A 24,646-nucleotide genomic window follows, 5' to 3' on the forward strand; every position below is an offset into this window, starting at 1 on the left:
GACTGGTGCTCGGAGCTTTGTGCCATCCGGGAAGGACAGCGTCCTCACAGGCACTAGGGACTTCAGGGGGGCACAGGGCATCTGAAACCCAGTGACCGTCCACATGTCAGTGGCTCTGCCGGGAGCCTGATGGTCACTATGGTCAAACGAGGAGGAGCTGAGGCTACTGGGTGAAGTGACTTGTCTAAACTCGGGGAGCAAGCAGCCCGGACGGGGTTTTACCCTGCACTTTCCAAGTTAAAAATTCGTAATTTGTACTCTGTGGTGTGCACGTGCAGGAGGGTTAAGGCCGTGGGGTATCTTGGGTGCGGCAGGGAAGGGCCGCTGCACGGGGACGGTGACCCTGCTGGGCCACCGGCGGTGTGGGAGGCCCTGGTGGCAGCTGCGGGGGACACGCCCAGCCCGGTGAAGCCCCACCTGGTCGAGGCTGCCGCTGTCCTTGGACAGGCGCCGAAGCTTGCTCTCCAGGTTGACGATGCAGGCCTCCCGCCGGACCATCTCGATTCTCATCTCGTCATTCCTCTCCTCCAGCTCGCGGATTTGCTTCCTGTACTTGTCCTTCTCAATCAAGCACTGCGAGTACTGGGTCTGCGCGTCGTCCCGGGAATGGAAGGCCTGCGGGGGGCGGGCGGGGAGGGGGCAGGGGGGTGGGGAGGACAAGGCCTCTGTGGTTCTTTACCCCGCCTGCACCACCCAAATCAGAAGCGGGACACCCATTTCCCGGCCCGGGGGTCGGCCGCGTCGGCTCCCGCTCTTTTCTCGACCCCAACTCTTGGGCGTTTAAATCGCTACTTTCCTCAACAGGATGGGGGCGCCTGGGTGGCTCAGTCGGTTGAGCGTCCGACTCCGGCTCAGGGCACGATCTGGTGGCTTGCGGGTTCGAGCCCCGCGTCGGGCTTTCTGCAGTCCGCGCAGAGCCCGCTTCGGATCCTCTGCCCCCCTGTCTGCCCCTCCCCTACTTCCTGCTCTGTCTCAAAAATAAATAAACGCTTCTTTTTTTTTTTTTTTAAATTTTTTTTTTTTCCAACGTTTATTTATTTTTGGGACAGAGAGAGACAGAGCATGAACGGGGGAGGGGCAGAGAGACAGGGAGACACAGAATCGGAAGCAGGCTCCAGGCTCCGAGCCGTCAGCCCAGAGCCCGACGCGGGGCTCAAACTCACGGACCGCGAGATCGTGACCTGGCTGAAGTCGGACGCTTAACCGACTGCGCCACCCAGGCGCCCCTAAATAAACGCTTCTTAAAAAAGAAAAAAAAAAAAAAAAACCAGTGCAGGTGATGGCCGCTATGTGTCCCGCGGCTTCCAGGAGCCCGGGGCGGCCCTGAGGGACGGGGTGGTGGTGCCCTCAGCGCCCCCAGGTGGGGGCACGGAGGGGCGGGGCTTCCCCGGAGCCACACATCTGATGGGCCGGGGCCGAACGCGGCCGTCTGACCCAGACACCGGCTCTTGCCCGGCTCCGGCCCTGCCCGCACCTGGTCCCGCTCGCGCTCCACCTCCTCCAGCTGCAGCATGACGGTGCTCATGCGGTGCTTGTACATCTCGCAGTCCTTGCTCAGCGTCGAGCACTTCAGCTCCAGGTCCTCCTTTTCCTCCAGGTACTGCACACCACGGGGAGAGGCCGGTGCTCGCACCCAGCGCTCGGCCGCTCCGTGGCAGCCGTCTCCCGCTGGCGCCGCCCGGCCGGCCCGTCCCGCCCCGCATCGCACGTCCTTCTGACGCCCGTCTGGGTGGCGGGGGCCACGGGAGCCGGCCAAGTGACCGAGACGTGCCTCACACCCACCGTGCGCCAGGGACCGCCGGGCCGGGGCGGGAGGGACAGGGCAGACGCCGTGCGCCCTCCCCGCCCCGACCGCAGGCCACGGAAGGCAGAGGCCAGGGGGACGCTTGCCACGAGTCACAGATAACCGCAAGGTGCCAAGGCCGGCACGCGTGGGGAATCTGTCCCGGGGTCAGACCTGGTCTCCAGAGGAGAGCCGGAGGGCCGGGGAGGTCTCGCAAGCACGCAGGAGCGCACAGGGGCTCCCTGGTGAGAAGGCCGGCCGAGGGCACTGGCCGGGGGGGGGGGGGGGGGGGGCGCCCCTCCACCCTGGGGCTCCCACCTTGTCCCGCAGCTCCTCTGCCTGGCGGACCTCCTCCTGCAGGTTGTAGATCTTGTTGACGAGCTCCTGCCGGTCCTCCAGAGCCTCCTTGCGGTCGTGCTCCAAGATGTCCAGGATGGCCTTGTCCGAGTCGGGCAGGCTGCGCTTCCCGGCCTGGGGGGGTGGTTAACCATGCTGGGTGGGGTGCGGCGGGGGGCCCGGGGGACCGGGAAGGCAGGGCACAGCAGAGCCCGCCACGGGCACCGTGAGGGCAGGAGACTCTGTGCCAGGGAAGCAGGGAAAGAGTTGCTGTCTCTTGGGATCCTTAAGCAGCTTATTATTTAAGAATTTTATCACCTGGAAAGAAGCATAAACCCCACTCCTGCTCAGGAACATCCCGGTGCCTATTCTGTCCTCGCTCTTATCAGAGCCGAGAGGAGCAGTGCCGTCTGTCCAGACATTTCACAGGTGAAATGTGAAGCAAAGACAGGGCTGATCCCCCGTCCCGATGCTTCCCCTGAAATATCAATTAATCTGCTTCGATTAACCCAGATTCATTCTCTGCTGCAAATCCTCACCTCCAACACCAGGCAGCCGATCCCGGGGGAGTAACTGAGGGGGGAGCGGCGAGAGAGCCTTTCTTCCTCTCCTTGCAGATGTGTTCGGGGCTGCTACCCCTCCCCTGCCTCCTCTTTCACCCCTGTAAACCGTTCCGTGGTGGGAAACGCACGGAGACCCCTGACGTTTTAACGAATCCCAGGGAGCTGAGAGTTGAATTGCTCGGGATCTTTAAGGGCAGCTGGTTTGTCACAGAGCCCAGGTGGCGGCCTCCGTGGGAACGGACACGAATTACGGACACCCTGTCCCAAGTATCACCTCACGTAACGTCACGCTCCCGAGAAGCGGGCGGTGTGGCCACCTTGCTGTACGGAGGGGGAAACTGAGGCACCCAGGGATGACGCGAGTGGCCGAGGGGCCCTGAGGTCGGCAAGAGGGGCTGACGCCCAGACCGGGCTCGGCCCCTTCCGTACGCAGCCCTGCCCCGGCCCTCACCTGGATGATGGACTGCAGCTCTTGGATTTTGGTCTTCAGCATCTCGTTCTCCCGCTCCAGTTCCAGGACCTGCTCCCTCTTGGGCCGATTCTCAATGTCGTTCTTCAGTTTCAGCGACTGGTTCCTCTCCAGCTTACACTCCTCCTCCATCTTATTCAACCGGTGCTTGAGCTGGTCGATCTGAAACGCCCAAGGTGCCCCGGGGAGAATGAGGGAGAGGCAGCACTCCCCCAGGCCCCGGGTGGACTTTCCGCACAACCTGAGTGATGCCCGCCCCACCCCCCTTCTTCCAGGCAGCGACGGGGAAGGGCTCAAAGAAACCTTTCCCGGCAAAACATAGCACCACTTCCTTGTCGATGAGACCTCCTGACCTGCTAATTTAAGAGAGCTCCAAAAAGCACCATATGTCCCTTAGCAACTTCCCCGGGGTAACTTTTATGGGGTGGACCAGACTGCAGAATGGGGGAAGGTGTCTCCCCCCAGGTATGGAATCCACTCCAGTGCCTTTCTCGGTGGCCCTGAGTCTGATTCTCAGACTCGGGGTCTCCCCTCAAGAACCCATGTTATCTACAGGGAGCGAGGTGGCCAAGAGCTCAGGGTTCTGGGCTCTGCCGCCCTGACTTGACCCCAGAGCAGCCGGTACAGGTTTGTCCCCGCGGGTTTCCCACAAAATTCTATCTGGACAAGCTTCGCACTGATGCGAAAAGAACAGCGTGAGGCTCTCTGGATTCGCAGCATCTCTGACCTAAAGGACCAACCCGCAGGGCTGAAAGAGTGGCTTCGTAGACTATGTCTGGAAATGGGGCAAGTGGCGACGTGCTGAGCTTTACCCCTCGAGAGGGGAGTGTCAGGGAGCGGGACCAGGAGAAGACTTCTCAGACCTTTGTCACTAAGCGTGTCTGCCTCCCTAAACTGATCGACCACATAAAACATCCGAATCAAGACTGCTTTCAAGGGCTGCAGGGAAGTGGGGGACCAAAGGGGTGAGCACCCTTTCTCAATACAGGCTTGGCGATAGGGGAGAAGGATCGCAAGATGCCTCGCAGGCAGGGGGTGGCGGCTTTAGCAAGGAACTACTGTGGCGCCCCCGAGGAAGGGAAGCAAGGAAGAGAGAGGCACGCAAGGAAGCGGTCTGGGGCTCGGGAATGACCTAGGGACTCTGCCGGCCAGATGTTCTTTCACGATCTAGGCACGTGTCTCACTATTACCACATCTCCAAGGAAATACAACGCAGGACAAAGTCATAGAAGGGAAACTCGTAAGTCGCTGCCACAGGTTCAGGTCTCCGAGCCCTAGCTATGACAGCACAGACGCCTCTCCTCCTGGTCACGCAAAAAAAAAAAAAAAAAAAAAAATCCTCCTCGGCATGCATCTTGGAAGGTCAGCCCCAGGGCCCGGTGCTGGGTCCAGATCCCCAGTCCCATCCAAGTGGGCATGGAGGGCTAGCACGGCAGGGTGCTTCCTGGGCCAGCCGCTTTGCCAAAGACTTATAGTGCTGGGTTTCAGCAATCCTAGGGCACAGGGGTCGTTTTCATTATTGCCGTTGACAAATGAGGAAACCGAGGCCAAAAGCCAACTCAGGGACAAAGCCAGAGGCTAGGAGTCAGATTCAAACTCAAACGTACAGGACGTCAAGGCTCATGGCCTTTGACAGAAATGGTCTACTGCCTGCTACGTCACTGACTTAATTCACCTGAATTCTAGTGCATTGTTTACTGATCTGTCTGCTTCAACTAAATTGTAAGTGACCCGAGCAGAAATCGGGTTATTTATCCCCGTGTCCCCCCAGTGCTCAGCACTGTGCCTTACACATGGCAGGTGCTTCATAAATATTCCGAGTCTGTTTTCCACCCAGCAGCCAGAGTAATCCTTCTAGATATAAATCAGTTGTCACTCTCCAGCTCTCAATCCTTCAGTGGCTTCCCATCACGAATAGAGTAAGTTCCAAAGGTCTTACCATGCCCTTACGAGCCGGACCTTGGCCATCTCTCTGTGCCCCTTGCTCACGTGGCTCCGGCCCCTATCGGCACTCTCGCTGGTTCTCCAGCGAGCACGCCCCCTACTTGGGGCCTTTTATTTGTTCTTTGCTCTTCCCCAGGGCCTCACGTGGCTGGCTCCCTCTCTGTCCTCAGACCTCTACTCATGTGTTGCCTTCTCAGAGACCCTTCCTGACCATCCTTGTTAAAAGAGCCAGCCCCACACCCTATCCTCACTCTTTCCTTCCTTCTTCTTAATGGCACTTACTACTACCAGCTCTTTATGTATTTGTTTTCTGATTAGCATGTGAGCTCCGTGACAGCCGGGCCTTGGTCTTGAGTTATGCATCCCTGGAAAAGAGCCTGGTGCACGGCGGCACTCAGTAAATTAAAGGGATGAATGAGTTAAGCAAATGCTCCTTTCCCTTCTCCATTTTGGAGGTAAACTCGTTAATGACATCAATCATTTGGCTGGTGGATTGTTCACCGATAAGCGTATTGACCACCCCACGGTGTCACGCTGAGCTCTGCGGATACAGCCGAGCAGAGTCTTGGTCTAAAAGACGAGGGCTCCGTCCGTCTCCTCGCTGGTTTTCCCGGGAGCCACTCACTCACAGTCTAGGCCCCTGGGGTCTCCACCTCTCCACCTCACCCGGCTTTGCACAGGACTGCGAGCACAGGTCTGCACATGCGCACGGTGGCTCTGGGCCCCAGCAGGTGGCAGGGAGCCCCAGTGGGTCCGTGTGCGCATGTCTGCACCTTCGTATGGAGGGTTCATTGGGGAGGGGCGAGGCGGAGGCAGCCCGAGCAGGGGCGGGAAGCCCCACCGGGTCCGTGTGCGCATGTCTGCACACGCGCGGGGTGGCTCCGGGCCCTGCACCGGCGCCAAGCCGCGCTGGGTAGGCCTGCGCAGGCGCACGGCGGGTGCAGGCACCCCGCCCGCGGAGAACACCGTGCCCTCCCGTCCCCCTCGCCCAGCGGACCGAGCGGCGCCGGCGGCCCGTGTGCGCCTGCCCGCACCCGCCCGCGTGGCGGCCTCGAGCCCGCGGGGCCCCCCGCGCCTGCCGCTCACCTCGAGTTGGAGGTCTCGGCTCCTCATGACCGCCATGTTCTTCTCCTCGCTGAGCTGGGCGTAGCGCATGGCCAGGTTGTAGTTGTCGTCCTTCACCTTGACCAGCTCGTCGTTGTAGCTGTCGCGCTCCTCCTTCATCTTGTAGTACCGCTCCTGGAAGGTCAGCAGCTCCACCCGCGTCAGCGTCAGCTGCTTCTTCTCGTCCTCCAACTGGCGCGACTTGGCCAGCAGCTCGCACCGCTGCAGGTCCTTGGCCTTCATCTGCTGCTGCAGCTTGATGACCTCGTTCATCAGGAAGTGCGTGAGGCCCTCGTGGCCCTCCTCCACTGCGGAGAGGTGGGGGGAGCGGAGGGGGTCCCGTTGGCTCCCGCACGCGCCGACGCGTCAGCGAGCTCCCACTGCCCCCCAGGCCCCGGGCTCTCGGGGCGAGCCGGAAGGCCTCTGCCGGGCCTCCGGCGGGAAGCAGACGGACACCGACCCGGCAGACGACCCCGCACTGACAGAACCCCAGACGGAGAGGCTTTCGCAAAGAAGAGGCGCGGGGGCTATGAACGCGGGCAGCAGGGGGCCAGATCCAGCCTGGCGGGCAGAGGGCTCGGAAGGCTCCCCGATGGTGGAGCTGAAAGGCCGAGGGAGTTAAACACGTTCCAGAAAGGTGGAAAAACACTGCCAAAGCCCTACGGGGAGGACGGGGGCACTTGGCACGTTTAGGAAACCGAAGGCAGACCGAAGTGGCTGGAGTCCGGAGAGAGGGAGAGGCAGAGCGAGGCCGGGAGTGTCAGCCGGGGCGGGAGCGCGTGGGCTTGGTGGGCCCCAACGAAGGCCTGGGCCTTTAGTTGGATGCCGTGGAAAACCGTGAAAGGTTGCCGGAGGGGAGGGCAACACGAGGAGTGGAGAAAGCAGGGAGCAGAGGGGGATGGATGCAGAGAGCGGATGGGGCTGGAGGAGCGTGGACTGGGGTAGTGGGGGAGATGGGCGGAAGGCTGTTCCGAGGACATTTAGGGAGGGAAGCTAACGCGATTACCAAGGGCTCTGGCCCAGGGATGCTGGCAAGACAGTGCGCAAGGCAAGGACCGGATCCAGGGGGTAGAGCGCACTTCTGTTCCACCCCACCAGCATTCCCCGGGGATGTTCCGTGAACACCCACTTCTCTTGGCTCCTGCTGTGGTTTCCCTGTCGTCTGTTCTTGATCATCAGGCAGAAATGAGTGGTTGACAGCCCACAAGTGCCACAGGGACACTGTCACAACGTCATGGATTGGTAGCTTTAGAAGTGTCCTACCACTGGACACACACACACACACACACACACACACACACACGCATATGCGCACGCACTTCCGCCAGAGTTCAAATACTCCTGATGGCAAAGCCTCTTACCCACAATGGTAGAGAATCTCCGGGTGGGCTCCTTTCCGGTCACCAGCTTGTACAGTTCTGGGTAGTAGAATTCTAGGCTCTCCAAGAAGACCACATAGCCCCTCTGGCCCTTTGTGTGTAGAATATCCAACAGTCGGCCTAGGGGGACGGAAGTGGGCCCGGTGAGAAGACAAGTACGGTCCCGACTGGGCGCACGTCTCCGTAGCCAGTCTTCTCCTGGGCTCACATCCCTCAGTGACCTCTAAGAAGACCGCCTCGCCACCTCCTGTCACTCTCGGGCTGTATCTGGGAGTCCAGATACCATCAATCAAAGTGCCAGGCCCTCAACAGGGATTCAGTGGCTGTTAGTTTTCCTTTCTCTAAGAAATTGGTGGGACGAGGGTAAATGGAATTGCAGTTACGGGAAACCCACGGTTTCAAGGAGCTTGCCGGTTGACCGGGGCTAAAATTAACCATACAGGCCCCCGGTCTTCTGTGATTGAAGGAGGTTGGAAGTACAACAGCAATTATAGAAAATGTATGGTTTTCTGCGATTCAGAGCAGGAAGACGGGTCTGTGGGCGGAGAGCTGGGAAGTCCCAGGAAGCAGGCACAGCTCCACGATTTGCGGGATTATCTCCTAGTCCGGAAACCTCTCGAACCTTAATGTGATTTGCTCAGCGTTTCCGTTTCTCTCCTGATTCCACTCGTCACTTAACGTTTCTTGGCCCTTCCTCAAACGTTTTATTTTCAGATAGTTCTTCCTGGGAGGTCCCCAAACTCCCTACCTTTCCCCCAGGATAGACGTGATAAGTTAAGTTCCATCTCGTGTTAACTGATTGTTCGGTGAAGCTGCCTGGAGCATGTGTTGAGAGGGATTCTGAAGTGACACGGGAGCCCAGTAGGAAAGCACGCTGTGATTAGTGACGTCTGTCATGTATGCAAAAGAGAGTCCCAGCGTTTGAGCTACTTATCACCAGGCGTACTGTGGGGAAGTGATTTTCAAACCTTTTCAACTGTGAGCCACAGAAAGAAATGTGTGTTACATCGTGGCCTTGTGCATACAGGTGTTTATGCACATGCGTGCGTGTGTGTGTGTGTGTGTGTGTGTGTGTGTGTGTGTGTATGAAACCAAAACAACTTTACAAACCTTACCCATACCTTTGAAGAATGTGATAAAGTGTCACGGACCCCTGGACAGTCTGGAAAAAGTCTCAGGATGGTATTTTTAAACAGATATAAAGGAACTGGATGATAAAGGGAATCCATTCTAATAAGACGCCGTTATCAAATATTACATTTGCGATTCAGTAATAAAAGTGCTCCTTTGCCAATGCATTAACACCATCTCTTGGCTGGTGTGAGAACCACTATAACTTTGAGGGTGAGAGGAGTGTGAATGGTGTTTGGGAAGAGCTGTAACAGCTGCAGTGAGGCATGAAGATGTCTGTAATTCCTATTGTTGCCATACAGCGTCACAGGCACTGCCAATCACTACCGTGATTTACTGCCTGCCTACATTCATAATTGATGGAGACGCTAAATCTCACTTTAGGCTAGTAATATAAAGATGCAACCCCCCCCCCCCCCCCCCGCCCCATCCAAGTTCACGGACCCTCTCAATTCTGCATAGAGAGTTTGGCTGGGGGGACAGGGTGGGCGGGAGTCTGTTGACGCCTGTTTAAGAATCCCTGACCTGGAGACATTGGGCTTTGGTACAGCCCACTAGAGCGCATTTCCTGAAGCTGTCACAAGAGGTCGCCCCCCTCTCCCCCGGGGGGGTTCCTAAGGTCACCTGCCCGGTTGATCTTGGACGGCAGCATGGGTGCACTGAGCACTTCGTCCTCATCCTGCTCATCGATGACCTTGCACTGGCGCAGGTAGGGGGTGAGCTTGGCTGGGTTGATGTAGCGACTCAACATGTGCCGGTTGCACTCCACGTTCTCCCACAAGGCGTCCTCCTCATCCCTCAGTGTCTCCATATAGTCGTCCGTCTCTGGCCCTCCTCCTTTTTTGGACGTAAGCCCCGACAAGGTTAATAAAGGAGCCTCCCTGGAATAGCTCCGTGAACTCTTTTAGCGTGAGCTCTAGAATATGTTGTTGAGTTAAAAAAAAGTAGACCCAAGTACATACGGCATTTTACCTCTTATTTCGGAATGGAAAGGACACGAACGCAGATATATTTTTCTTACATGCTACACATAAACAATGGAAGAATAAGCCATAAAATTTTAAAAAAATTATTTATGGAGAGAGGGCGGAAGTTTTGCAGTTGGAGTATATCCTTTCCATCCAAGTTTTTATATCTTAGTAGGAATTTATCTTCCCCGAAACAATATATAGTATTGTTTTTTGTTTTACAATTTCACGTAAAAGACATCATATTGTATGCTTCCTTGTTTCCTTCTTGAACTTGCTTTTTTCTCTCTACATCTTTTGAGATTTATCTACCTTGATACATACAGGTCTAATTCATTTTTTTTTAAAGAAACAGTTTTATTGAGATACAATTCATGTACCATACGATTCACCTTTTAAAATCCAATGGGTACAATCCAGTAGTTTTTAGTATATTCACAGAGTTGTGCAACCATTACAATTAATTTTAGAACATTTTCATCATCAACCCCAAAAGAAACGCCATCACCCCATTAACTGTCTCCTCCCCTTCTCCCTCCAGCACCTGCCCCCCAGTGGGAGGCACCCACTTATCGACTTTCTGTCTCTACAGATTTATCTATTCGGGATGTTTCATAGGAGTGGAATCACACGACAGATGGTCTTCTGTGACTGGCTCCTTTCACTAAGCAGAACGTTTTTTTAAAAATTTAAAAAAAAATTTCATGTTTATTTTTGAGAGAGAGAGAGAGCGAGACAGAGCGAGAGAGAGAGACGGAGTGTCAGCAGGGGAGGGGCAGAGGGAGAGGGAGACACAGAATCTGAAGCAGCTCCAGGCTCTGAGCTGTCAGCACGGAGCCCCACGCGGGACTCGAACCCACGAACCGTGAGACCAACCGTGAGACCACGAACTGAGCTGAAGTCGGACGCTTAACCGACTGACCCTCCCAGGCGCCTCGAGTAGAACCTTTCGACGGCTCATCCATGCTGTAGCATATTTCAACACTTCATTTCTTCCTACTGATGATTAATTTTTCACTGTATGGCCACATGACATCGTTTATCCATCCACTGGTGAACGTTTGGGTGGCTTCTATTTATTGGCTATTATAAATTAGGTTGTTATGAAGAGACATGTATGGGTTTTTGTGTAGACCTATGTTTTTATATGCCGTGGGCAGATACGGAGATGGGGAAAAGCTGAGCCACACGGAAAGCCCACGGTTTACATTCTGAGGAACTGGCAGAGTGCCTGCACCAATTTACATTCCTGCTAGCAATGTCCGAGGGCTCTGTTACCCACATCCTTGCCAACACTTGTGGTTGTCTGTCTTTTCACTCTGGCCATCTGCATGGGTGGGAAGTGGTAGGTCAGGGTGGTTTTCATTCGCATTTCTCTAATGACTAATGACGTTGAGCATCCTTTCATGTGCATATTGACCATCTGTGTTCAAACCCTTTGTCCATTTTTAAATTGGGTTGTTTGTCCTTATTATTAAGTGGTAGGAATTCTTTATGTGATCTGCATTAAGTCCCTCCTCAGATACGTGATTTGTAAGCATTTCCTCCCGTTCTGTTGGTTATATTTTCACTTTCTTAAAGGGTTTATTTGCAGCACAAAAGCTTTTAGTTTTTTTTTTTTTAATTTTTAAATGTTTTTATTTATTTTTGAGAGACAGAGGGAGACAAAGTGTGAGCAGGGGAGGGGCAGAGAGAGAAAGACACAGAATCTGAAGAGGCTCCAGGCTCTGAGCTGTCAGCACAGAGCCCGACACAGGGCTCGAACTCACAAGCCATGAGATCATGACCTGAGCTGAAGTCAGACGCTTAACCGACTGAACCACTCAGGCGCCCCCAAAAGATTTTAGTTTTGATGTACTCCAGTTTATTTGGTGTATATCTAAAAGACCATTGCCTGACTCAAGGCTATGAAGAATTGCTTCTATTTTTTTCTAAGAGTTTTATCCTTTTAGCCCTTACATTTATGCCCATGATGCATTTTGAATTAATATTTGTCTATGGTGTGAGGTAAAGGTTCAAATGTTTCTTTCTTTTTTTTTTTTTTTTAAGTTTATTCACTTATTTTGAGAGAGAGAGAGAAAGCGTGAGTCAGGGAGGGGCAGAGAGAGAGGGACTCAGAGAATCCCAAACAGGCTCTGAGCTGTCAGCATGGAGCCTGACGCGGGGCTCAAACTCATGAACCGTGAGATCATGACTGGAGCTGAACTTGGACACTTAACCGACTGAGCTGCCTAGGCACCCCTCAACTGTGTTCTTTTCAGGTGGATACTTAGTTGTCCCAACATAATTCATTGAAAAGATTATTCTTTCCCCATTGAATGGCCTTGGCACCTTTGTCAAAAATCAACTTGTGTTTATTTCCGGGCTCTCACATCTATTGCATCAGCCTATATGTCTATTTATGCTAGCATCACACTGTCTTTGTTACCGTAGCTGTGTAGTGAGTTTTGAAAAGTATGAGTCCTCTGACCTCGTTCCTTCTTTTTAACATTGTTTTGGTTGGTCACAGCCCCTTGCAATTCCATATGAATTTAAGGATCAATCTGCGAGAAAAAGTACTGGGGTTTTTGCTAATGAACCCACTGAATATGTAGATACACTTGGAGAGTATTATTATCTAACTGTAGTGTCTTGTGATCTATGAAGACGTGGTGTCTTTTCATTTACTTAGATCTTTCATTTCTTCCAGCAATGTTTTGTAGTTTTCAGGGTACAAGTCTTGAACTTCTTTTGCTAAATGTGTTGTGAAGTATTTTATTCTTTTTGATGACACCGTAGACGTGACTCTTTTCTTCATTTCATTTGTGGGATGTTCACTGCTAGCGTATAAACACACAATTGATTCTTCTCTATTGATCTCTTATCCTGCAATGTGACCAAAATGATTTCTTAGTGCTAATAGTTTGCTAGTGGAATCCCTACGATTTTTCTCTGTACGAGATAATGTCATCTACAGTTGGAGATAGTTTTACTTCCTTCTTTTCAATCTGGATGCCTTTTAATACTTTTTCTTGTCTAATTGCCCTGGCTAGCACCTCCAGCACAATGCTAAATAGGAGTGGCAAGAATAGATAAACTTGTCTTGTTCTTAATCTTAGGGGAAAAGCATCAATTCTTTTGTCATTAAGTATAATGCTGTTTGGTTGGGGGGGGTGTAAGTGTGGGGGGAGTTTAGATACCCTTTATCAGGTTGGGAGATATCCCTTACATTCCTGGTTTGTTGAGCGCTTTTGTCATGAAAGGGCATTTGATGTTAGTGCTTTTTCTGCATCCATTAGGATTGCCATGTGGCTTTTGGTTTTGATTCTGTTAATACGGTGTATTACATTAATTGATTTTCAGGCACTAGAAAAACCTTGCATTCTTCATATAAAGCCCACTTAGTCATGGTGTGTAATTATTTTTATATGCTGTTGGATTCAATTTGGTAGCATTATTTGAGGATTTTTGCATCTTTGTTCATGAGAGATATTAATCAGTAATTTTTTTTTTTTTTTACTTGTGATGGTTTTGATATCGGGGTAATACTGGCCTCATAGAATAGTTGGGAAATGTTCCCTGTTTTTCTATTCTTTGGAAGAGTGTGTGTGAAGAGTTTTCTCCTTTGTTTGGCAGAATTCACCAGGGAGGACATCTGGGCCCAGGATCTTCTTTGCAGGCAGGGTTTTGGTTACTAATTCTTTACTTGTTACAGGTCTGCTCAGATTTCCTGTGTTCCTTGAGTCAGTTTCAGTAGTTCGTGTCTTTGTAGGTATTTGTCCATTTCATCTGTTGTCTAATTTATTGGAAACAGTTGCCCATATTACTCCTTTATAGCGTTTTTATTTATGTAAGGTTGGTAGTAATGTTCTCTCTTTTATCTCTGATTCTGCTACTCAGAATCATGCTCTCCTGGAGCTACGTGCCCTTGAAACTCTAATGAGGGATGTTTTGCCTTAATTAGGGGGAACAAAGTATTTTAACTTCTCAATGTCCCTGCCATCATATTTTGAAACCAGGGCTTCTCTCTTCTCAGTTCCTGGCCTGTCATTCTTATGAGAGAGAGAGACAGAGAAAGAGAGAGAGAGAGAGAAGGGGGGAGGGAGTGAGAAGCAGAGGGGGGAGGGAGAGGAAGGATACAAGGGGAGGGGGAGGGAAAAGGGGAGGGGGAAGGGGAGAGAAGGGGGAGACCTCTTTCGTTTTCCCTTGGTCGGTCTAGCTAAAGTTTGTCAGTTTTGTTCTTTCAAAGAACCATCTTTTTACCTGAAACTAGTGTAACATTGTGTGTCAAATATTCTCACATAAAAAAAAAAATAAAAAAAACCAAGAAGAACCGACTTTTGGTTTCACTGCCTTCTCTCTATTGCCCTCCTCTAAGTCACTTGTTTCTGTACTAATCTTTATTATTTCCTTCCTCCTGCTTACTTTGGGTTTAGTTTGCTCTTCTTTTTCTAGTTTCATAAGGTGAAAAGCTAGGCTACTGACATCTTTTTAAATCAAAACACTGGGCTACGAATTTCCCTTCAAGCACCACTTCAGCTGCATCCCTTACGCTTCGGGACGGTGCGTTTTTCTTTTCATTCACCTCAAAGTTGTCTAATTTCTTTTCTGATTCCATCTTTGACCCACTAGTTATTCAGGAATGTGATGTTGACGTCCCCCCGTGTTTGTGAATTCCCCAAATCTCTTTGTTATTTATTTCCAATTTAATGCTATTGCGGTTGGAAAACGTACTCTGTATCATTTCAATCCTTTTAAGCTCGTTGACACTTGTCGTGTGGACCAGTGTGTGATCTACCTGGGACTGTGTTCCAGGTGCGTGCTTAAGAAGCAGGTGTCCATGGGGCGCCTGGGTGGCACAGTCGGTTAAGCGTCCGACTTCAGCAGGTCACGATCTCGTGGTCCGTGAGTTCGAGCCCCGCGTCGGGCTCTGGGCTGATGGCTCAGAGCCTGGAGCCTGCTTCCGATTCTGTGTCTCCCTCTCTCTCTGCCCCTCCCCCGTTCATGCTCTGTCTCTCTCTGTCCCAAAAATAAATAAACGTTGAAAAAAAAATTTTTAAAAAAAGAAGCAGGTGTCCTGCCGCCATTGGGTGGAGTGCACTATGGATGTCAGTTACGTCTAGTCTGTGCACATGGTTGTTCGAGTCCTCTGTTTCCTTGTTGGTCTTCTAGCCAGTGGTTCCATCCGTTATTAAAAGTAGGGCATGAAAGCCTGCGACCATTCAGTTAATTGTTCAGTTTGACTGTTTTATGTATTATTCCATTGCAAAAATCTGCTATAATTTATTTACCCGTTTCTCTTCTGATAAATGTTTAATTTTTCCCAATGTTTTACGTGGACGCTTGGCACTGTTTGTAGGAGGAAACAATGGAAGCATCTGAGACACTTACCGGTAGGTACTCCACAATCCTTTTGTACTATTGAGTAACATCTTTAAACAAATTTTTTTTTAACGTTTATTTTTGGGAGAGAGAGAGAGAGAGCGAGCACGAGCAGGGGAGGGGCAGAGAGAGAGGGAGACACAGAATCCGAAGCAGGCTCCAGGCTCTGAGCTGTCAGTACGGACCCGACGCAGGGCTCAAACCCGCGAGCTGAGACATCATGACCTGAGCCAAAATCGGATGCTTACCCGACTGAGCCACCCAGGCGCCCCCCAATGGAATAACATCTTAAAGGGATGTGGTGACATAAAAACATTCTAAGACATACTGGGTTTTAAAAAGGCAAGTTTCAGGGGCACCTGGGCGGCTCAGTCAGTTAAGTGTCCGACTCTTGGTTTTGGCTCAGGTCATGATCTCGTGGTTTGTGGGTTCGAGCCCCACGTCGGGCTCCTTGCTGATGGTGTGGAGCCTGCGTGGGATTCTCTCTCTCTTCCTCTTTCTGTCCCTCCCCCAACCCCTCTCAAAATAAAGAAATAAAAGTTAAAAAAAAAAAAAACAAGGCAGGTTTCAGAATACATACATGTGGCATAATAATAATATTAAAAAATTTAATAAAAAATATTAAAAAAAATTGGTCTTCGTCCTGGCTCCTGTCGCAGGCTCCCAGGACTTGTGGAACCCTCTGAGTGATGAGTGTCCTCTGATGGTAATGAGGTGACTCCTGGCTAAGGGGCCCCGAGATACCTTCCAGTGGCGGCTGGAGGCCAGGAAAACCATGTGCTCAGAGGGCTGTGACTTTCAGCCCCACATCCCTACCTCCAGGGAGGGGAGAGAGGCTGGAAAATGAGTTCAGTCATCGGGAGTGAAGGATTTAATCAATCATGGCTATGTTAATGAAACCCTGTGAAAAATCCTTCAACGGTGGGGTTCAAGGAGCTTCTGAGTCGGCGAATAAATGTGCCATCTGGGGGCGTGGCACACCTCAACCCCGTGGGGCAGAGGCTCCCACACTCGGGCCCCTTCTGGACTGCACCCTCTCTCGCCTTCTCGTGCTGTTCTCTGCACCCCTTAAACTGTAACAGGAAGTACACTGTCTTTCTGGGGTGTGTGAGTCATTTCAGCAAAGTGCTGAAGCCGACAAGGGGCCATGGGAAGCCCGGATTTGTGTAGAGCCACGTAGGTAAGCCTCCACCAAGCAAGACTGTGATCCTACGGGTGTGCGCGTGCACGCAGAGAGAGGGAAGGGAGGGAGGAAGGGAGAGAAGAGGTCCCAGAGAATCCGATGATACCGACTGCATCCCGGAAGAGGGATGCAAGTTCCGAAGTTAGGGCTCACGGAGGGTTCTGACATCATATCGTCTTAGTATTTACAACAGAGCACGTATCAGTGCGTTACTTGTACGGTCTGGGTGAAAAAAAAAACGAACAGAGACGACGGCCACATGAGGCGCGGCAGACACATCAATGTCCTCTGTTTGCCTCCCACTCACGTCTCAGAGGACCACGGCGCTGACTGCTTGTTTGCATCAAGTAAGCCCTCTGGCCCGCGGACTGACCTGCCTCACCGAGGACCGGTCCGCGGGCTGGGGGTGTCATGTGGGGCCAAGGAGACAGTGGGGGGGATCAGGGCAGAAGGCGGCGCGGGCGTGAGCAGAGCTGGCTCGCCGTGGGGCCGAGGCGCGGGCAGCTGGAGGCCACGGAGGCAGAGAAGGTGAGGCGGGCAGAGGGGGCCGGCCCGCGGAGCGAGGCCTTGGGGAGACGCCCCCCGGGCCCAGGAGACGCGGCAGGAGCGGTCTCTCTCCTTCCGGCCCCATCGGCCTTGGCCGCGTGTGCTGCCCGGTCCCTGCCGTAGGCCCCCGAGAGTCTCCCCGTGGATCGGAGCTGCTGGAAGTGGGGGTTCCGTATACACAACCCGAAGAACGCAAGGGACCGTACCTATCTGACGTCACAAGCAACCGCTTTAAGCTAATTAAAAGCGAGGACCCAGGGGCGCCTGGGGGGCTCAGCTGGTTAAGCGTGCGGCTTCGGCTCAGGTCGTGACCTCATGGTTTATGAGTTCGAGCCCCGCGTCGGGCTCTGTGCTGACCGTGTGGAGGCTACTTGGGATTCTCTCTCTCTCTCTCTCTCTCTCTCTCTCTCTGTCCCTCCCCAACTTGTGCTCTTTCTCTCTCTCAAAGTAAGTAAACTTTATTAAAAAAAGTGAGGACCCAGTCCCCACTCTGTCCAGGGAGCTTTCCACAGACAACAACCCTGGCTTTTAGGCTTAAGTCCCGACCGCTATGAGCCCTCTGGCCGATACGACGCACGGCCAGCCGGGCCACGTGGTGGCCTTGGGGTTCGGTGCCACGTGACCGGGCCCACCGCAGCTGCTCACCCTGACCCACAGTCATACGATCATCTCTATTCACAAAGCAGAACGTACTTACCTAGCCTATTTTTAAAGACTCAATATCCTAAGCACGCGATTCGACACATTTAGCGAGCATGTGGCAGCCACTGATGTTGTCCACCCGTGTCCCCCCACCCCTCCTGCTTAGAGAATCCTCAGGTTTTTCAGGAATCAGCTGCCTCGTGCTTCAGGGAGGCCAGGCATCTTCTGAGCTGCAGGGAGCAGACCTCGTTTGGTCTGTACCCTTGGTTTAAGAAGCACGTGAAGGGCCTTGTGCCACACACAAGCTGGGGCAGGGAGGGGTAGGGAACGTGTGCCGGGCGCAGTTGCCGTGCCTTTCCTGGATCTTCGTCAGGGACGCAAGGAAGGAACACTGTCATCCAGCTTTTGGATGTTAGCAGGTGAAGGTGTGTGTGATGCTGGGGGTTGTGCAGCCACCCTGTGACCTGAGGACTCAACCTGAGAACCAAAGCTAACACCCCCAGCATGGCAGAGGAAAAAGACGCAGAGAACCTGGGTCCTCGATGTCACCTCCTGGGCACCGAATCCACCCCCAGACCTCTCCCACCACTGGGCTCACACACAATACAATCGAATGCTAAGTCATTGAAAACTGGATTAACTATTAACGCACCCCAAAGCCTCCTGACTAGTCAATGGTATCCACTTAATACAGAGACTAGCTAAGCACAGTGCACTGAGAACCCGGTGCTCAGAGGCTTACGCTTGTTAAGAGAATCAAAGGCATGTGCCTGGAAATTAAAGGGCAGCTCCAGACAGGGAGACAAGCAGGTCTGGCCGAGAAGCATTTCCGGCCGCCCTTCATGGGCACAGGAGGCTGTGCGGGCACTTGTAGAGCTCGTGACCAGCGCGCCCAGCGCGACAGAAACCCCTCCTCCCGGGGCCAGGGGGTGGGGGGGGCGGAGCACGCGGCCACACCTCAGCAGGCCTGTCCGTGGGCTCTGCTGGGAAAAAGGAAGATAAAAACAAAACAGGAAATGGCTAGCGCAAAGCTTTCGTCCCCCAAATGTACACGAAGGGGCCCCTCCCACCTTCTATGTGAGGAAATGACAGCCTTGACCTAGCGTCAATCCGCCCCGTCACCGATAACCCTGTGCGCCTTGGCGGCTTCACACACACACTCAAGTAAAACTTGCGAGAGCTGCCCACTTGCTGAGCGCCCTGAGCCACGGGGCCTGCTCGCCCGACACCACGAACCCCTTTCCCCACCAGCGGAGCGGGGTGAGCGCCGGCCACGGTGCAGGGCGAGCCCAGGGGCAGGGGATGAAAAGACGTTTCTCACACGGTCCCTGCCCGTATGAGGCACCGAGTGTGGCCGCGCGAGCCAGCCACCTGCACGGACAGCTGCAGGGGTGCAAGCAGGACTGCGGAGGAGGCGGCGGGACCCTGCCAGAGGGACCGAAGCGCCCCCCAGGCTGGGCTGCTGCTGTGTGCCAGGCCCCGTACCTGTCACCTCCTTCTATTGTCCTAGCAACCCAGAGGGGGGTGAGATCATCCCGGGTCTGCAGACAAGTCGTCTGGACTGAATAGTATTCCCCGCAATTAGGAATCGTGACTCTGCCCACGCGTTCCCACCCGAGGGCCAGAGACCAAGGTGAGCGGTGACTCCCCACCCCCCCCCCCACCCCGCCGCGGCATCTCGTAGTGGCTGAAATACACTTCAGGATTGGAAAACAGGCAGATCTGACCTAGTAGGAGGTTGGATGCATGTGCCACACGACCCAGGCTTCCCTCCTTGGATCAACCCCCAGAGAAACCAGCCGGGTACGTCAGCAGGCTTGTGCAGGGCTGGTCTGCGTCGTGCATCCAGACCCCAGAAAGCATACCGACGTCCCCATGCAGGAGAGGGGCTGTTGCCACACGTGACAGTGGTGGGAGCGGAAGGAAAAGTCCACGCCCATCAATGTGGACAAACCTCGGGTCGGGACACGGAGCAAAGCGGCAGGTTACAGAGCATGCCCGAAGCAACCCTGTCCACATACGTCTCTAAACCATCCACAACTAGACCACGTGGTCAAGGAGATCCAGCGAAAGCACACTGAGGAGCCAGGAGCTGGTCAAAACCAGAGTGGCAGCTCCCCTGGCGAGGGCAGCACAGCGGCTGGGACGCCCAGGGACGCCCCGGGGACGCTGGTGATGCTGGGGACTGGGGTGCGGCTTAGCTGGGGACCTGTGTCCATTTCATCATTGTCACACACACACACACACACACACACACACACACACACACACAGTACTTCTTGGGCAAAACACATGGACAGTGTCGCTAGCCTCTAAGAAAAAACCATCGTGGACACAATTTCAGATGTATTTCCTTCCCACACATCTCGCTATAACTCAGCCTGACTCAGCCTGGTTTTCTGGAATGAATCCAGCAGCTGGTGTCCAGCCGGGGCAGTTTCCTTGAAAACAGCCTGCCCAGAAACGCACCCTCGGACGCGAGGCCCCAACAGCCCATCGTGTCGGATGGTCCCCTGCCCCCGTCAGTCACGGCCAGCACTGGTGCCAGCCCTGCCCCCAGTCCTCAGTCAAACCCTAGATTGCATCAGTCTTTTTACAAACAGCAGGAAAAGCAAGGTCAAGGTTCCCGGGCCGGGTGTTACAGGAAGGGCCCCTCGGCTCGCTTTTTCACAAGACAGAGGGATGCCCTGCCCATGGACAAAGTCTGTGGCAGCTGCTGGTCTCTCCTCCCCTCCCCTCATTCACCTGAAACGCTTACCAGGAGGCCCCCTGTTGCTGTTAGAGTGAAGTTCAAAGTCTCGATCTTGGCCCCCAGGCCCTGCACGGTTTGCCTCCCGATGGCTCCCAGCGGCTTCTCTCAATCGCGTCTCAGGCCGGCCAGTCCTTCCCTGGTTCTTCACCAAACCAGCTCACTGCACCTCCCTCTGCCTAGAACCTCCCCCCACCGCATCCCTGTCAAGCCTCAGCTAAGCCTCGCTTTGTCTTTCATACACCGGACGCAACACAAGCAAAGTACCTGGCATGTGGTCGGTGCTCAGTGGACGGTGGCCGCCGTCCCGTTACGGAGGTCCAACTTCCACTCCTCCGGGCTGGCGCCCGTCCTTCCCCGAGCCAGTCTTCCTCTGGGTCTAGAGCTGTGATGGCCGGAATCTATACAAGGAAAGATAATCTGACTTAGCACAGGGGCGGAGGTTGGACAGAGAGAACCACTCAAGGATCAGAGAGATGCCCCACTTTGGAAGAAAAGGTGAGGAACCCCCCGGTAACGTCTCTGCAGGTGACAGTGACGCAGGGGACCGTGGCCAGGAAGCGTTTCTGTTCTGGGCCACGGCCAGCCTGGAAGGCCAGTGGCCACGCGTCCCGAGACATCTGGGGGTGGGGAGAAGGGCGGGCAGTGGCCTTGGGGTTAGTCCTGGCCAGGGAGGAAGGTCCTCCTTTGATAGGAGTGTTTGCAGAGTGGAGATGCTCTAATCGGCCACTAATTCATTAGGTCAAGAGCAGCAAACCACATTCTGAGCCCACAAGAGCTCCCTTTGCCGTGAGTTATGTCTTCAGCCCCCGCACACCGTGGGTCTGGGTGGGAGCACGGCACGCTCTGTGATTTCCCCAAGGTGGTGCTCCTTACAGAGACTGACCAGGCCGTCGCACATGCCTGGCTCAGTCACTCCAGGAGCCCCGGGGAGGAAGGCCGGGCAGGGGGCAAGGGGAGGCACGACCCCCGAGAAGGTGAGGTGGGGGGGCTGGCGCCCGGCCCCGCAGCTGCCGGGATCCCTGCGGTCGGGGCTTCAGGCAGCTGCTCCTTCACTGACCGCTCTTAGTCAGCGGTGACAGGGACCCTGGGACATCACTGTTTAATCAGGAACATGCTTGGTTTCGGCTTTGAGAATTAATCACAGGTGACACCAGATCTCCCGGGGCTGATAGAAGCTGTTCTTGTCGGGTGTCAGCTTGGATCGGAGTGAGCTGTCACGGGCCCCGGGCCCCGGGGAGGTGGCAGTGACTTGCTTCTCCGGAGGACCCTACCCCCTTCGTCTGCTCGTGGCCTCCCTACTCCGCGGCTAGGCCGGGAGACGGACGCGTCACCGGGCGAAGGCTGGGGGCGGCAGGTGACCTTCGGGGCCCAGCGCCCCGGCGGAGGGCAGCAGGCGGCCCGCAGGCCCACGAGCAGAGACGGACGGAAATTCTACTTCTCCGCATCGGCATTTAAGAGCAAGAGAACAGGCATTTCTTTCACAATCAGAAGAAGAGGCTTTTTACAAAATTAGCTGTAAGAAGGCTTCTAATGGCAAGAAAGGGAGAACAGATTGGCACGGGGTTGTAAAAGCACCCAACGTGTCAACACAGGTTGGAAAAAAATGAGACACGAGCCAACCAGCACTGAGGCTGAACTTTCTATTTCTGCTGTTAGAATTCTGATTACACCCTCAAGAACTTGGGTCGTAAGGTCGGGAAAACTGATAGGATACGCCTCTTGAGAGACTACCGTATTGGTGTAACATTCCACTGGCAGAAACGTCATCCCTGATGCTTACAGACGACTAACCGTGTGCCAGGCACTTGCTAAGCGCAACCGATAAACCTCAAAAACTCTCTGAGATGGGTGGCACTTTATTATTGCTCCTACCCTCACCATTTTATAGCCAAGAAAACCAAACGTGGGAGGGGTTCAGAGTCAGGACTTGGACCCCAGTTTCTCTGACGGACTCTTATTGCCAAACGGCGCCTACAACTGCTTCTTACAAAATAAAACTTTACTTGGAGAAGGACTGTAACCGGAAGCATAAGTACACAAGCTCCCTGAAATACCACTGTCACATGGAAACTTCAGACGGAACGGAAACCGAGTTCTAAGATAGCAGCTATGGGCTCAGGGTGAAGAAGAGCTATACTGCGTCTCAAAAAAAGGAATCAACTGTTTGGTGCGTTATTAGCGCCTTATTCAAACACAGTCAGAGCCCATTTGCCTACAGCGAAGCTGTTTAATCGACAAGCCACCCCACTGTGTCGCCTCCTACGTAAGAATAAACAGAGAGCCAAGCCAAGGGTCACTTGGTGTTGGAGGTAAGTCTTCATGCGAAAGGAAAAGAGATCGAGAGACGAGTGGATACAAAGAACCTGCGGGAAGCGGACAACGTGCAGAATAAGGGAAAAGTTAAAAAAAAAAAAAAAAGCCACCCACATCCTGGTAATCAAAATCCGTTGAGATGAAAAAAGATACTGAATCCACAAAACGAGAGTAGGATGCTATGAAAAAGGAACCAAGAACAAGGAAGAGTTCGTGGCAATGACCGTGCTAGACATTTACCGATAGAAAGTTTGAAAGATAATGTTGAGGACATCTTGGAAAAGTCAATACAGAGAAGAAAGACAAGATAGGGCAGGGAAAAGGTTAATTTAGGCTTAACAGCCAGTAACTAGAAATCCTGCAAAGAGAGGGCAGAGGTTATGCTTCCTTTCTTATCTCGTCTGTGGGGATATGAGGTAAAGGGGTGAAGTTATCAGAGGAGTAATATTGGGGGATTCTCCAGACATGAGCACAGGAGTCTTCGGATTTCAACGGCCCTTTGGGTCCTCAGGACAATCAGAGAAGAAAGAACCTGCTCAGAACATTGTTGTGAAATCTCAGGCCATAAGGAAATAAGACCCTCAAAGTTTTCAGAAACATCAGGTCACGTACGAAGGACTAGAAGTAAGTTTGGCATTTTCGATTGCGAGACTGGGAGCTGGGAGTCAATGAGGCAATGGCTTCACATTTGTGATGGAAAATACTCTTTGGCCTAGAATTCCACTACCCCCGCCCCCAGACTATGAGGTGTGAAAATAAAACGATACTATTTTCAGAAAGGCAAAGACTCTGAACATTTATCTCCCATGCACCCTTTCCCAAGAAGCTCCAAGTGGGTATGCTCTAGGAAAATGAGGGAATAAAACAATAAACAGGAATGTAGGCAACTCAGGAAACAGAAAATCTAATTGGACAAAGCAGCAGGGAAAATTCCAGGAAGAGAGAGACGGGGCAAGAGGTAGCTGGCCAAGATTATGGCAGGATCACAGAGAGGCCACTAGAGGGAGGTGACCAGGGCAGAAATGGAATGGTCATGATATATTTCATAATTTAGGAAATGATTTTGGTAGGCAAATGATAGGACTGTGAGATGGAAAAATTATGAAGGCTAGGCACATAAAAAAAAAAAAACCTCAACAAATGAAAAAAAAAGGCAATATTAACTCCAGGAGAAAAGCAAAAAGATAAGAAACACTCACAGCATACAACATGCCTCAACATAAACAGTATTACGAAGTGACAGTAATGTAACACATAAAACTGTGATCTAAATGCGCTGACAGAACAGAGGAAAGGGACATGCACGGAGTACGGTACTCAGAAAAGAGGGCTAAATGCTCATCTACCTAAGAGTATGTCTCATATAATAAATAATGCCTTCGAATGGCTATGGGGGTAAACAGCAATGCAAACCGATCGCTTAGAAATAGGGAGGCACATAGTGGAAGAAAACACAACAATGGAGAAGACATAGGAGTAGCTGCTCCTGGGGATTAGGACCTGGAGACGGTGATGACTAGGCTGGGGAGTGATGTTTTTGTTACAAGCCTACCTTACATTTCAACTCTGCGTGATGTGTATGATCTTGGCAAAAAAAAAAAAAAATCAATAATTGGAAATATGGGCAATACATTCAAGTATCAAGAATCAAACGGTTACGGGGCACCTGGGTGGCTCAGTCGGTTGGGCATCTGACTTCAGCTCAGGTCATGATGTCACAGTTTGTGGGTTCGAGCCCCCCATCGGGCTCTGTGCTGACAGCTCGGAGCCTGAAGCCTGCTTCGGGTTCTGTGTCTCCCTCTCTCTCTGCCCCTCCCCTGCTCGTGCTCTGTCTCTGTCTCTCTCAAAAATAAACATTAAAAAAAAAAAAAAAGAATCCAACAGTTACCTCCATTGTCTGAACACTTAAGACACTCGATCTCTTTCCCAGACAGCTCACCTCTTCGTAAACCGGAAGTGCCGACAGTCTCTGGGAGCGTGACAGATGTCATGTCGCTTCCCAGGAGCTCCGTAGGCAGGTTTTCACATCCCCACTTTACGAGGAGGGGGCAGGATCAGAGCGTTACGTAAAGGGGTGAGATCCCACAGGCACGGAGCGGCAGAGCCGAGTTTCCAACTCAGCCCCCCGGACTCCAAGTCCCCCGATCCTAGTTAAACCTTCAGTCATCGCAA

At 52.9% G+C, this 24,646-nt stretch overlaps 1 protein-coding gene and 1 non-coding gene across 9 annotated transcripts in view; one reads left to right on the forward strand and one right to left on the reverse strand.

Moving 5' to 3' along the window:
* Positions 1-24,646, reverse strand: part of CARD11 (caspase recruitment domain family member 11) — a 145,499-nt gene that overhangs the window by 29,971 nt on the left and 90,882 nt on the right. For 7 of the 8 annotated variants that reach the window (XM_047837670.1, XM_047837668.1, XM_047837667.1 and 4 more), the window contains 8 exons: positions 20,426-20,559; positions 9,334-9,546; positions 7,561-7,698; positions 6,182-6,507; positions 3,134-3,313; positions 2,102-2,254; positions 1,475-1,600; positions 418-615 (listed from right to left, as the gene is read on the reverse strand). In XM_047837670.1, coding sequence (XP_047693626.1) covers positions 418-615; positions 1,475-1,600; positions 2,102-2,254; positions 3,134-3,313; positions 6,182-6,507; positions 7,561-7,698; positions 9,334-9,546; positions 20,426-20,432 — 1,341 coding nt within the window. In that variant the 5' untranslated portion in view covers positions 20,433-20,559. Of the gene's footprint in view, positions 1-417; positions 616-1,474; positions 1,601-2,101; positions 2,255-3,133; positions 3,314-6,181; positions 6,508-7,560; positions 7,699-9,333; positions 9,547-20,425; positions 20,560-24,140; positions 24,153-24,646 lie in introns of those variants that run through there. The other variant, XM_047837671.1, reaches the window with a different exon arrangement.
* On the forward strand, positions 814-898 carry TRNAR-CCG (transfer RNA arginine (anticodon CCG)). The gene is given in 2 exon segments: positions 814-850; positions 862-898. It is a non-coding gene; the product is annotated as a tRNA-Arg (tRNA).

The sequence above is a fragment of the Prionailurus viverrinus genome, chromosome E3 (genome assembly GCF_022837055.1).
Source record: "Prionailurus viverrinus isolate Anna chromosome E3, UM_Priviv_1.0, whole genome shotgun sequence".
NCBI classification, from domain to species: domain Eukaryota; kingdom Metazoa; phylum Chordata; class Mammalia; order Carnivora; family Felidae; genus Prionailurus; species Prionailurus viverrinus.